At 34.8% G+C, this 14,158-nt stretch overlaps 1 protein-coding gene across 4 annotated transcripts in view; it reads left to right on the top strand.

The window, feature by feature from the left end:
- The window catches only part of KIF2A (kinesin family member 2A), a 68,492-nt gene that overhangs the window by 33,588 nt on the left and 20,746 nt on the right, over positions 1-14,158 (top strand). For 2 of the 4 annotated variants that reach the window (XM_025270492.2, XM_025270494.2), the window contains exons 2-9: positions 5,248-5,342; positions 5,737-5,856; positions 7,597-7,651; positions 8,678-8,743; positions 9,361-9,461; positions 11,115-11,210; positions 12,990-13,044; positions 13,431-13,593. In XM_025270492.2, the coding sequence (XP_025126277.1) occupies positions 5,248-5,342; positions 5,737-5,856; positions 7,597-7,651; positions 8,678-8,743; positions 9,361-9,461; positions 11,115-11,210; positions 12,990-13,044; positions 13,431-13,593 (751 nt within the window). Of the gene's footprint in view, positions 1-5,247; positions 5,343-5,736; positions 5,857-7,596; positions 7,652-8,677; positions 8,801-9,360; positions 9,462-11,114; positions 11,211-12,989; positions 13,045-13,430; positions 13,594-14,158 lie in introns of all 4 variants that reach the window. The other 2 variants (XM_025270491.2, XM_025270493.2) reach the window with 1 other exon arrangement.

The raw sequence follows: 14,158 nt of genomic DNA, 5'->3' as shown, positions 1-14,158 counted from the left end.
TGGTGGATCAGCTGCTTTTGACTCAAGAAGCTCTATACAGTCAGCAAAAACAAGACCAGGAACTGACTGTGGCTCGGATCATGAACTTCTCATTGCAAAATTCAGATTTAAATTGAAGAAAGTAGAGAAAACCACTAAACCATTCAGTTATTACCTAAATCAAATCCCTTACAGATTATACAGTGGAAATAACAAATAGATTCAGGGATTAGATCTGATAGATAGATAAGAGTGCCTGAAGAACTGTGGATGGAGGTTTGTAACATTGTATAGGAGGCCATGATCAAAACCATCCCCCAAAAAAAGAAATGCAAAAAGGCAAAATGGTTGTCTAAGGAGGCCTTACAAATAGCTGAGAAAAGAAGAGAAGCTAAAGGCAAAGGAGAAAAGGAAAGATATACCCATCTGAATGCAGAGTTCCAAAGAATAGCAAGGAGGGATAAGAAAGCCTTCCTAAGTGATCAATGCAAAGAAATAGAGGAAAACAATAGAATGGGAGAGACTAGAGATCTCTTCAAGAAAATAAGAGATGGGCACAATAAAGGACAGAAATGGCATGGACCTAACAGAAGTAGAAATGTTAAGAAGAGGTGGCAAGATTATACAGAAGAACTATACAAAAAAATCTTCAGGACCCAGATAAGCACAATGGTGTGATCACTCACCTAGAGCCAGACATCCTGGAATGTGAAGTCAAGTGGGCCTTAAAAAGTATCACTACAAGCAAAGCTAGTGGAGGTGATGGAATTCCACCTGAGCTTTTTCAAATCTTAAAAGATAATGCTGTTAAAGTGCTGCACTCAGCATGCCAGCAAATTTGGAAAACTCAGCAGTTGGCCACAGGACTGGAAAAGGTATGTTTTCATTCCAATCCCAAAGAAAGGCAATGCCAAAGAATGTTCAAACTACCACCCAATTGCACTCATCTCACATGCTAGTAAAGTAATGCTCAAAATTCTCCAAGCTAGGCTTCAACAGTACAGGAACTGAAAACTTCAAGATTTTCAAGCTGGATTTAGAAAAGGCTGGGGAACCAGAGATGAAATTGCCAATATCTGTTGGATCATCAAAAAAGCAAGAGAGTTCCACAAAAACATGTGCTTTATTGACTACGTCAAAGCCTTTGACTGTGTAGATCACAACAAACTGTGGAAAATTCTTCAAGAGATGGGAATACCAGACCACCTGACCTTCCTCCTGAGAAATCTGTATGCAGGACAAGAAGCAACAGTGAGAAGTGGACAAGGAACAACAGACTGGTTCCAAATAGGGAAAGGAGTATGTCAGGGCTGTATATTGTCACCATGCTTATTTAACTTCTATGCAGAGTACATCATGTGAAATGCTGGACTGGATGAAGCACAAGCTGGAATCAAGATTGCTGGGAGAAATATCAGTAACCTCAGATATGCAGATAACACCACCCTTATGGCAGAAAGCAAAGAAGAACTAAAGAGCCTCTTGATGAAAGTGAAAAGGGGAGTGAAAAAGTTGGCTTATAGCTCAACATTCAGAAAACTAAGATCATGGCATCTGGTCCCATCACTTCATGGCAAATAGATGGGGAAACAGTGGAAACAATGAGAAACTTTATTTTCTTGGGTTCCAAAATCACTGCAGATGGTGACTGCAGCCATGAAATTAAAGTACACTTGCTACTTGGAAGAAAAGTTATTAAAAAGCAGAGACATTACTTTGCTAACAAATTTTGTCTGTCTAGTCAGAGCTATGGTTTTTCCAGTAGTCATGTATGGATGTGAGAGTTGGACTATAAAGAAGCTGAGCGCTGAAGAATTGATGCTTTTGAACTGTGGTGTTGGAGAAGACTCTTGAGAGTCCCTTGGACAGCAAGGAGATCCAACCAGTCCACTCTAAAGGAAATGTCCTGAATATTCATTGGAAGGACTGATGGTGACGCTGAAACTCCAGTACTTTGGCCACCTGATGAGAAGAACTGACTCACTAGAAATGACCCTGATGCTGGGAAAGATTGAAGGCGGGAGAAGGGGATGACAGAGGATGAGATGGTTGGATGGCATCACCGACTCAATGGACATGAATGAATTTGAGTAAACTCCAGGAGTTGGTGATGATCCGGGAAGCCTGGCATGCAGCAGTCCCATTTGGTCGCAAAGTGTCTGACACAACTGAGCTGAACGGAACAGGAAGATTCCACATGCCAGGGGGCTACTAAGCCTAGGCGCTGCAGCTATGGAGCCTGCATGCCTAGAGCCCATCCTCTTCAACAAGAGAAGCCACCACAACCAGAGTAGCTTCCTCACCACAGCTAGAGAAAAGCCCGTGTAGCAGCCACGACCCAGTGCCGCACCCCCAAAAAAAGAATGGCGATGTTGGTCTTGCCTTTTGAAGCATTGACATGCTTTTCTCATTAATGTGATAATTCTGTTGGGAGTTGCATGGAGATCCCTATCTGTACTGCTCTTCAACAACCTCAAGCACAGCCTCTCTGTTTCCTGCTGGATGCTATTCTTTATGGTAGTTCAGTGCTCAGATACATCTTCTTTGGGGTCCTTTCCTATTGAAGAAATTGTTATCAGTGTGTTATGATAACCTTTATAGCAGTAATCTTCTTGGCCCTACTAGTGGATATTATGGTTGGAGGCTACTAAAGGTGATGAGTGGGGGAAGAGTGGCTGCTGCGTCTCAGGCTCCTAAAGAGATGGTGATAAATTCGGGGCTTGATGCAAGCCTTGGTAGCTCCTCTTAGGGGAACTTCTTCCGCTTCAGGGAGTACATTTAGCTGATAGCCTCAGCTATTAATATCTTTAAGCCTCCTTAGCTTTTGAGCTGAGGCCTTTACGTTTCCTGGGAATCCTCCAGCTAGTGACTGGGCATGGTGTGAGTACTAGAGCATTTCCATTTTGGCCCCCTGTGGGACTCCTTTAATGGTCAGTCTTTGCTCTGGAGCTCCCTGAAGGGTTGGCCAAGACTGTCAGATCTGCCTCATGATCTGAGACTTTCTTTGCTCAATCCTGCTTTATGTCCCCTTTCTTTTACAGGTTGCAGATAATGCATCACAGTCTGAAAGTTTTCCATGACCAGTCCTATTTCCTTCTCCTTTTATCTTTTACAGTAAACCTTTTGTTCTCATAACTATCTCAACATCTGCTTCCCAGAGGACCCAACTGACATATACTATTTGTACTGATTATTTACCTAATTTCTGTCCAAATCAAATTTCAGTGAGTGTTATCTAATTTCCCTAAAAAGCCTCTCCCTTGAATCCTCTCAGTATTTTCCAGTTCATCATTTCCCTCCACTCCCAAGAGTTGCTTCCCTAATGTCCGCTTAATCTGAATAAATGACACCACTGTTTACTCAGTTGCTTTTACTTTTGTCTTCACATTTTAGTCCTTGACCCATTTAGAACTTTTTGAGGGGAGGGAAAATAACTGTATGAGACAGAGATCAGTCCATAAAACTGGAGATGACAGGAGTCAGGGATGAATGAGGTCACAGAGGTGGGGAGGGGTCAGATCATGTAGGGCTTTGTTTCAGGACATGAAATGCCATTGGAAGCACTTTGGCTTTTACTCTGTGTGGGATGGGAGCCACTGGAAGGTCTTGAGCAAAGGAATAATCTGACTTGGTTTTTACCAGGAATGTTTAGACTGTTCTATAAAGAATAGGCAGTAGAAGAGAGAGAGTAGTTGGGAGAGAATTGCCGTAATCCAAGATTAAGGCCTTGGTGACTTATACCAAGGTGATTGCAGTGGAATTGGTAAGAAATGATACTATCTGGGGTAAAACTCAGGCCAACATCATTTTAATTAAAAAGGAAAAAAAACCTCTAGGAGTTTCTGGGTACACGGTGAGCGTTGAGGATCTGTGTTACAGTTTATAAATGTTTCCAGGGGTACTTGGAATTTAAGCCACACAGGCATCTTCCTCGTCAGCTTAATCTTAGGAGAGTAGAGAAACATAGTGATAATAGCAAGTGCTTTTGTATGTGACTGAGGTTCAAATATGTGCCAACTAATAGCTGTGTGACTGTGAATCTCAGTGTCTTCATTTTAAAGAAAGAAAGCTCTACTTTATAGGTATGTTTGTCATGTTAAATGAACCAGTGTAGATTTTAAATGAGCCAATCTTTGATGTATATGTGCTCACAAAGTAGTAGCTTAAAGGTCTAACCTATCATATTGGTAAAAATATTTTAAATTGATAATGCTCAGTGTTGATGAGGATATAGAAGAATAGGCTCCATCATTGGTGGGAATATAAATAGAGGCCAATTTTCAAATAACTATCAAAATTTCAGTTTCCTTAACCCAGTCTGCTTCTAGAAATTTAGAAATCTAGAACTTAGAAATCTAGAATGAAAACATTCATACTATGTACTTATACTCAGTGCAACATGTTTTAATGGCAGACAATTGCAAACAGTTTAAATTCTTCTTAGTAAAAGAATAAATTATGATGTATTCCTTTTATAGAATGCTTATGAAGTTGCTAAAGTTAATGTTGATCCATAATGCTGTCGCGGAAAGATTCCAGTATATATTTTAGTTTTTTTTTTTTTTAAAGCACCAATATATTGCTGACAGTATATACTTAAATTTTCAATATTTGAAATTTTAACAAGATTATATGTATTCATCACTTAATTTTTATATGAGCCCACATATAAAATCCTGGAGAAGGGAAAGGCTACCCACTCCAGTATTCTGGCCTGGAGAATCCCATGGACTATACAGTCCATGGGTCGCAAAGAGTCAGACTTTCACGTCACATATAAAATAACTGGACTTTTTGGACTCAGATCCCTTTTCCTAATAATTTCTAAATAATTTGATCAATTGTACAGGGAATGATAGTGAAATTTAAGTTAAAAGTATTTTGTTATCTATATAGTATTAAAAACTGCTTCATTAATTCTTGTTATGTGTTCTTCAGGATCATTGTTGGCTCACAGTAAGGACACTTTTAGGATTCGAACTGTTGTAACAGTATAAAATTTCAGGCATTCCATGCCACGTGTAACCATTTATCACATATGCTGAAAATAAAACTTTCAGTCTAATCCAATTTCTTGAGTTCTTGGTCTTGACAAGTGGCAAAGTCATTTATGGTTCCATAGACGAAGTTCATTCCCCAATCCCAAGAATCTGCAAATCCCTCTTATCATAGTCTTTTAAACTTGTAAATTATAAAATCATTTTTGACAGTGTTTAGGAATACCATAATTTGTAGCATTTTAAAAGTGTATATTTTATTCCCACTTAGGCCGAATACATCAAGCAATGGTAACATCTTTAAATGAAGATAACGAAAGTGTAACTGTTGAGTGGATAGAAAATGGAGATACAAAAGGCAAAGAGGTATGATCACTAGGTTAAAACTTTATTTCTAGTCTTAAAATCAAGATTCTGAATATGAAACAAAACAGAAAACTGTATAGTTTAATATAGTGCATGTATCTGCTATCATTCTTTGAAAAGCTTTCAAAGTGATTAAAAAATTTCACTCAAAGAAAGGTAGATACCTCCTGTATATCTCATGTAATTAGACATATAATCAGACCACAGAGTACTACCTTAAGAGAGATTCTTTTAAATAAATATATGTTGGTTGTAATTCTAGGTAATTTAATTTTTAAGGTAATATTATTCATTAGACTGAAATTGTTTAACATTTATCCTTTATGTGTAAATTTATTTGAAAACGAAAGATTGTCTAAATTCACTCTGAAAATATATGAATTTTTAAAAACAGATTGACCTGGAGAGCATTTTTTCACTTAACCCTGACCTTGTACCAGATGAAGAAATTGAGCCTAGTCCAGAGACACCCCCACCTCCAACATCCTCAGCCAAAGTAAACAAAATTGTAAAGGTTAGTGATACAAATTCAGAGCAGGGTGTGTATGTGTGTGTTCTTGTTTGAAATGGGACTGTGAAGAGTATGTGTTTGTTTGCTTTTAGAAAAACCTTAATTCTTTCTGCCATCTACATGTATATATACACACACATACTTTAAAGGATTGAAAAATTATCTGATTCACAATTCTAGATCCTAGAAATGTCATGACTGGTTAGGATTTTTCCTAAGACTAGTAGTTTATTAGAAGACATTGGTCAAAATCTTTGCTTGTTAGTATTTGTTGAGTGAATACATATGACTTTGATAAAGAAAAGATTAGTTTCTTTTTCATAATAAATTCCCATTTTAGTAGTCTTTTCAGATAGTAATTCTGTTGTTTAGATTTATTTTTAAAAATGAGATGACAGTTTAACTATTTCTGTATTATCTGTGAAGATAAATTTTAAAGCCATGCTATGCCCCTCCTAACAGTTAAAAATGTATGTGATTTTTAAATTATTTTAAAATAATTCCTCTTCTCTATTGAAATGTCTCAATGTTAAAACTTTGTATCAAAATACAACTTTTTAAAAATCAGATAGTCCCTGACGGTTGTTAAATCTGCAATTCTTTGTGTTCAAAAATTTTTACTACATTGTTGATCTTATCGACAATGTACAAAGATTAATACTACAAAGATTAATAAGATTTTAGCCCTGTAGGAGCTCACTGTCTTGCATGGAAGACATTCATAGGCACCCACATATAATATGATAGAAACTCAACAATATCAGCAAAATTCTGATATCAACAATATTCTGCTTTTATGAACATAAGACATTTTAAATTCATATAATTTCAGCATATTGAGAATCACTGCTTAGAGATCCCCCTTAGAATTACTCCCTTGTAAATGGACTGTTTTTCATATTTGGCTTCACAGCCTTGAAGGATCTTCATAGTTTATCTTTCTTGATATGTCCTTAGCAACCTTTGCTGTATATTAGAATCACCTGGAAATTTTTCAGACTACACTGATTCCTAACCCCACTCCTAGAGATTCAGTTTTATCTAAGGAGTGGCCCTAGCATCAATATTCTTTTAATAGTAGCCATCTGATTTGATGTGCAGTTAGCATTGAAACTCATGGCATTATTTGGTATCTTTTATTTAGGTGAATAAAGTAAAGTCTTGGTAAATAAATAATAGGACCAAAAACTTGCAAGTCTAATGAAACCTTTTAGTGAAAACCAACAGTGTATTTCATAGTATTTTGATGTTTCAGTTTAACAATGAGCTGTACATTGCCTAAAAATTCTGTTTTGTTACTTACCCCTGACATCCAAAGATGAAATTTTGGCAGGATAGCATGATGATTAAAAAACACACACTTTAATGAAATTATTTAATCTGTTTTTGCTTCAGTTTCCTCATCTGTGAATCCAGAAAGCAATAATGATGACCTCATAGGGTTGTTGTGAAGATTAAATAAATTAATACATATGAAGCCCTTAGAACAGTACCTGGCTCATTTTAATTCCTGACTGTTTTGGGACAGTGGCAGGATATTTAAATAAACTTGAATATTGATGGCATTCCTGGTAATTTATTATAAGATAATTTTAGTTTTTCTCCATTTATTTTTTCCCTTTTTTCCATTTAGTTTTGGATTATTGTATGTCTGTTTTTGTTTAATTAAAGGAAGCTGATTATGATAGATGTATATATGAGGAATAAAGAGAGAAAGTAAAATGAATGTTTTCTCTATTATAGAATCGACGGACTGTGGCTTCTATTAAGAATGAGCCTCCTCCAAGAGATAATAGAGGTAAAATTTTATGTATTTATTTTGCCTGTGGCCCTGCCAAGGTAAATCAAAAGTAAACATTACCCCTGGTGGTGTTATTTATTTAAACTTTACATGGCTAATTTTTAAAATTGGTATCTTCTTGATTTCCCAAGACAATAATGTCAGTGATATCTAAAAAATGATTTGTAAAGGTATATGATAAATATGAAACTCCATGTTATGTGCAGTTTTGATTCATCTTATTTACTCAATCATTTTTCAGATTTGAAGAGAAAGGAATGGGGAAGTAGTCAATTGATTTAACAAGGGTGAATTTATCATTGACATTTTTACATAATTTTCTGGCTAACAGACTTTTAAAAAGTATCGTGGGTAACTGAAGACAAGCTGAATAGGTATAAATTGTAGTTAATTTCAGGACTCTCATATGTTTTCAGCTGAGTGATGTAAAGCGCAGTTAATTCTTTTCTGCTCTTCAGAATGGTCCTTTCTAATAGAGATGTTTCCTTGTATGTACAGACAATGAGGCAGGACAGCCGTAGGTATTAGGGGAGATGTTCAAGGTAGAGGGAAAGCCCCGCACTCTCAGCACTATTCTTTGAGTCTTGTGAAAATTTATATTTCTTTGTAAAATGTAATGTTTATATTTAACTCAATATTGTTTTTTCCACTTTTGTAACATCCACAGTGGGAAATTCTCTGTTGAAGATTTGCGTATTTGAGGAGCAGAGTGGGATTTAAAATACAAAGAGGGTTGAAATACTTTTACATTGTTACTTTCTTTATGTCTGAATTGTTTGAGTTTTTCGAAATGAGAGTGCATATAAAAATCTGTATTTTGCCCACTTTTTTTTTTTTAATGATTATTTAAAATCAAGCTTGGCTTTGGTTTTTATATAAATTATTCAGATTGAGTTTTGTAGCTACAATTACATTGGTAAAACCTAAGTCTGTGCATGTTACTTTGAAAACCTTTCAGCTTGTCAGTGTATTGAACAGAATTGATTTATCACATATATTTAAAAATTGTTGTTTCCCTTTCAGTGGTTGGTTCTGCACGTGCACGGCCTAGTCAGCTTCCTGAACAGTCTTCCTCTGCACAACAGAATGGTAGTGTTTCAGATATATCTCCAGTTCAAGCTGCAAAAAAGGAATTTGGACCCCCTTGTATGTAAATCATGTACCAAGGATTCAGTCATTTTAGTCATACATGTAACTTCTCTTGGTCAACTTTATAAGTCCCCAAATTGCAAGCTTAATTGCAGGTTTTATTTTTACCATTGTGGAAAATTTTTGTTGTTGTTAGTCTGTTAATTGGGTTTTTTAATGTATATTTGGGAAGAAAAAAATTTATAAATATAAAACTATAACAATGTTTCGGTTGCTTTAAATTTAAAATTCTGGCCAGATGATCTTGACAGATGTTACAGAAGAAATATGCTCCTTTGTCCTATCAGTTCAAAGATCTTTGATTCTAAACCAAGAGATGACATGTAGCAGTATGTTAGAGTCACTTTTCATGACTCTTACTTGTATTTTGTCCTGTTCCTAGTTGTGTTAAAGCAGCTCATAAGTAAGTTCACATATTTGTCATGGGCATGTTTTGTCACTGTGTACCTTTTTTTGGGTGTATGTGGTAAAATTACATTGATACATAAAATTTTTCTGTATAAGTACAGTACTCTGAAAAGAAAACTATACTTCTACAGCTCATCTTTTTCTTCTAGCACGTAGAAAATCTAATTGTGTGAAAGAGGTAGAGAAATTGCAAGAAAAACGAGAAAAAAGGAGACTGCAACAGCAAGAACTTAGAGAAAAAAGAGCCCAGGTTTGTAACGAAAACATATTTTGTTTATGCACCAACCAAAGATTTTACTGTGTCAGTGAAGGTGATTGGCTTATGAAAAAATAACTCCTTTAAAGATTTCAATATGGTTCCTTAGATTGGCATTGAGGAATAATATAAACTCTTGAGAAAATAAGTTATTTACAGATTTTTTTTTTTTTACTACATAAATTTCTCGTTTAGTTGGTATGTCTTAGTCCTGAGGCTTTTTCCATTTTGAATAGTAAGCCAGTACCAGTTAAAGTGTATGGTTATACTATAAATGTTACTGTTTTTCCATGGTTAATAAATTGAACATATCATAATGAGAGAGTGGAAATTTGTTGTATGTTGATTTATGCTCGATGTTGAGAGTGTAGCTCTGTCATGCCCCTCTTCTCATGTTTCCTTTAGATGGTTAGCAGAATTTTACCAACAATGGAAAATTACGTAGAAGACTGGTCTTTTATCTCTCTACAAGTCTTCACATTTTTTACTGTTGTACAAATAATTCCTCCATTGTGCTTATATTGTAACTATTATAATTCTCAGAACTCGTTTCCTGTAATGAAATATCAGGATTGTTTCCTTATTTAGGAGTATGTTCAAGTGCCGTTAATCATAAAGATGTTGTGTTGTGGAATCAATATAATATTCAACCTGAATAAATCAGCTTATATCTGAAAGTGACCTGAGAAGGACCAGTTGGGTTTTGAAATAAATGATGCTGATATCTACTGATACTTAGCACAGATGCCACCTGGTGTCTCCTGTGGGTACTTCATGATATTTTTATCTGTGAACTCTATATGCTACTTCTCAATTGATATAGTTGGTGTTATTTCCCAAAATGTTAATTGAAAGTATGTTACATTAACAGTTTTGAAATTGAGTTGTACTCAAAGCAAATCTGCAACAAAAACATGGGGGGGAAACTGACATAAAATATTTAATAATTTATACTCATGGCCTGGCTAGCAAAGGCTGTTAGCTATTGCTATTTGTGTCTTAATCTGAATTTTCTCAGTTTTGAAGCAAAAAAGTAAATTGCTGTTACCATTCAATAATTTGAATTTTAAAGATTTAAAAAATTGTCTTGGCTTCCAGTTCCTTTAAATCCTATATCCTGTTGATTTGGAACTGTTTGATACCATGCCTTAGTTTTTTTTTAGAGACTCAGTAAAAATAGGAAATGAACATAAGTGAATCCATAGTTCTATTTTTCTGAAACATTGATTAGGAATTAGAAATAAGAATCTGATTAAATGCATTTTTCTAAGAATTTCAGCTTTTCTAGAGTTCTTTTTTGATGTTTAGGATGAGTACTGTTTCTCTTGCTCAATTTTCTAGGGCAATTAAGGTATGTGTATAACATTTGAAATAAGACAAGGGTGGGTTTAATAAGCAGTATTTGGCTTGGAGTTAACAGATTGCACGTAGACTAAGAGAGTTGTGTTTTTAAAATAAAAGTAATTTCTGGGCAGTTATTGATCTTGAACTCTGACACTATATCACATCTCTGGTTTGAGTTTGGGCTTGGCTATTACCAGTGACACAATTTATTACTTTAATTTTAATTTTCAAACCATGTATAAATGCAACAAATGCTGCTTTATTGTCATTATAATAAATGATGAATTCTCTGTCTTTTTACAGGATGTTGATGCTACAAACCCAAATTATGAAATTATGTGTATGATCAGAGACTTTAGAGGCAGTTTGGACTATAGACCATTAACAACAGCAGATCCTGTAAGATTCTTTGTAAATGATTGCCCTGGAACTTTTTATGCTGTGAATAAAAATATGTTTGATACCCCCTAAATTAATATTGTATTTAGATTTAGCTCTGTAACTTTTTCCTCTTTTTATGGGTGGTTCTTCTCCATATTTTAAGAAGAAAATCAAGAAACCATTGAGAATTCCCTGGGGATGCAATGGTTAGGACTCCAAGCTGAGGGCCTGGGTTCAAGCCCTGGTCAGAAAACCTAAGATTCCACAAGCTACTCAGTGCAGCCAGAAAAAGAGAAAGAAACTACCCACATTTACCCATAATTCCCATAATTGATATGTGAGACAGGCTTCTCACAGAGATACCCGTTTCACAGCAAAGCCTTTAAGTCCTTGGTGGTGGTTGTTCGGTCACTAAATCGTGTCTGACTCTTTGCGACCCCGTGGACTGCAGCATACCTGGCTTCCCTGTCCTCCACTATATCCCGAAGTTTGCTCAAGTTTAAATAAAAAGTTAATTAGTAGTAAGTGGGAATGATGGTGGGATTGACAGCCCAAGCCAAGAGTAAATAACTTGGAAGTGAGATAAATGATGGTCAGAAAGCAGATTGGGTCTTCTGACATCCTTAACTGTTGCTCTGCCCTACCAAGGGCTTTGCTGAGCAACCATCACTTATACTTTCATCTCAATTCCAAGTTTATTTCCTCTTGGCTTGGGCTGTAGATCCCATCATCATTTCCAACTTACTGCTAATTAATTTTTTATTTTTAAATAAATGTCATTTTGGCTTTTAACAGTAATGATTATTGAGGAATGCTGTAAACCAAAACTCTAGTGCTTAAAAAATGTCTTATTATGCATTCCTTTCCTATTAAAGAATGAAAACTTACTAGACAGGGAATACTTTTGTAATTTGTATTTGTGAAAAATAATACATCTGACCTAGCATACATGGAATGTATTGGGTACACAAAATAAACGTTTATGTTAGGCATATGTATTATATATGATTTAATAGTAGTTCATAACATCTGATCTCATGTATTTTAGTTCTTTTGCCCCTCCATTTGTTTAACTTATATCTGAGCTCAGACTTTACAGTAGTGTTTGCAGAACTTTTTCTGAAAAGGGCCTGATATTTTTGGCTTTGTGAACCATATTTTCTGTGTTACAGCTTCTCAATTCTGACTTTGTAGTATGAAAAGCAGCCATAGACAATGCATAAATGAATGGGTATGGCTGTTTCCGTAAAACTTCAGTAGAGTCTTGGGTTAGGCTTTTAGGCCATATTTTGCAAATTTCTGCTTTATATTAAATATCATTACAAGACAGATATTGGGAACATAAGTTTTATGAATAAATATTTATGTCTAATTGGCACATTATGAAATTGTTCAAATTATTTTGCCTAATAATCTTCTGATAATCCTGTTTCTTGTCTACAGCTAGTTATCTTTGCCAACAACTTTCCCTCCAATTCAGTCTGATAGGAAATTTTACTTTTGTTATATACAGCCCATCTTAACATGAATAATGTTAATGTGAACCTATTGCAGGTAAGAGTAGTAGTGTCGTCTGCAAAGTTATTTCCTAGAGGTTTACCAAATGACAAAATCAGCAAGTTTCCATTATACTTTGAATTTTTAAAATAATTGTATCTGATGACTCTTAAAAATTGTGTATTACATATCCTATTTTTGCTATGTATAAATTTCTAAAACCTTAGAAATATTGCATAATTAACTTTTCAGTGTATTATAATTCACCAATAATAACTAGAAAACTTATTTTATTTCTAGATTGATGAACACAGGATATGTGTTTGTGTAAGAAAACGACCACTCAATAAAAAAGGTATGTTTGTTGAGCTCTAATCAAAGGTCAATTTTTGTCCTGTTTGCGGTTTATTTTGATAGTAGCAGAAATCAAATTGATTTGGAAGAGTTAAATGTAAATCATTTTATTTGTATATAAACATTAGGCAGACTTCTGTGGTTAGGGCTCTTGATGTGTTATTGCTGTAAGACTCTTTGCCTTTCCTGGCTTTATGGAAATCTTGGGTTTTTTTTTTTAAACTTTGTTGTTGAAATAGTCTATTTGAATGGCATATTTATGGGATATTTATATTTACAGGGTTATACTACTTTTATCTAAATTCTTACTACCTAAAATAATTTTTGTTCAGTAACTCAAATGATGTGGAAATTACTGGCTGTTGATTTTTTTATTTATTCTTTTAGAAACTCAAATGAAAGATCTTGATGTAATCACAATCCCTAGTAAAGATGTTGTGATGGTACATGAACCAAAACAAAAAGTAGATTTAACAAGGTACCTAGAAAACCAAACATTTCGTTTTGATTATGCTTTTGATGACTCAGCTCCTAATGAAATGGTTTACAGGTAGGTAAATTTGTTGTAAATCATAATTTGTTCTTGTTCTGTGTTCAGGGTGTTCACCACCACCCTGAAACTTATATTGATCTTGGCATATCTCTCCAGAGCTGCAATATCCATAACTGTTATACATCAGACACTTATTTGTCTAAATCTTTATTGACCACTTAAGGAAAAAAGTTCTGAAATCTACGTGCATTTGCCTAGTTTATCATATTTAAACTTTGGAATAGTTATAGTACATGAAATTCTTATGTGTTTGCATATTTAACCTACAAACCTACATACTTAACGTGTATTATGCATTGATGTCCCACATTTTATCCAAATTTAGATTTTCATACATAGTTTGTAAACATTTACTTCTCTTTATTTAACAGGTCAATTTTAGCAGCATTGTTATTTCAGTCTATATTAAATGCTCTTGGCAGTTACTTGAATGCTATGCTTCATTGCCCTTTTATTTTATAAATTTGGAAAACAATTAATTAGTGAGAATGCTAACAAGTTATGATAAATGAGATCGTGTTAATATCAACTCCTCTGGTCTTAAGCCAATAAACTGGGAGTT

Source organism: Bubalus bubalis, chromosome 19, assembly GCF_019923935.1.
Source record: "Bubalus bubalis isolate 160015118507 breed Murrah chromosome 19, NDDB_SH_1, whole genome shotgun sequence".
NCBI classification, from domain to species: domain Eukaryota; kingdom Metazoa; phylum Chordata; class Mammalia; order Artiodactyla; family Bovidae; genus Bubalus; species Bubalus bubalis.
Note: the sequence above shows the minus strand (reverse complement) of the source record. Positions and strands in the feature narration are given on the sequence as shown.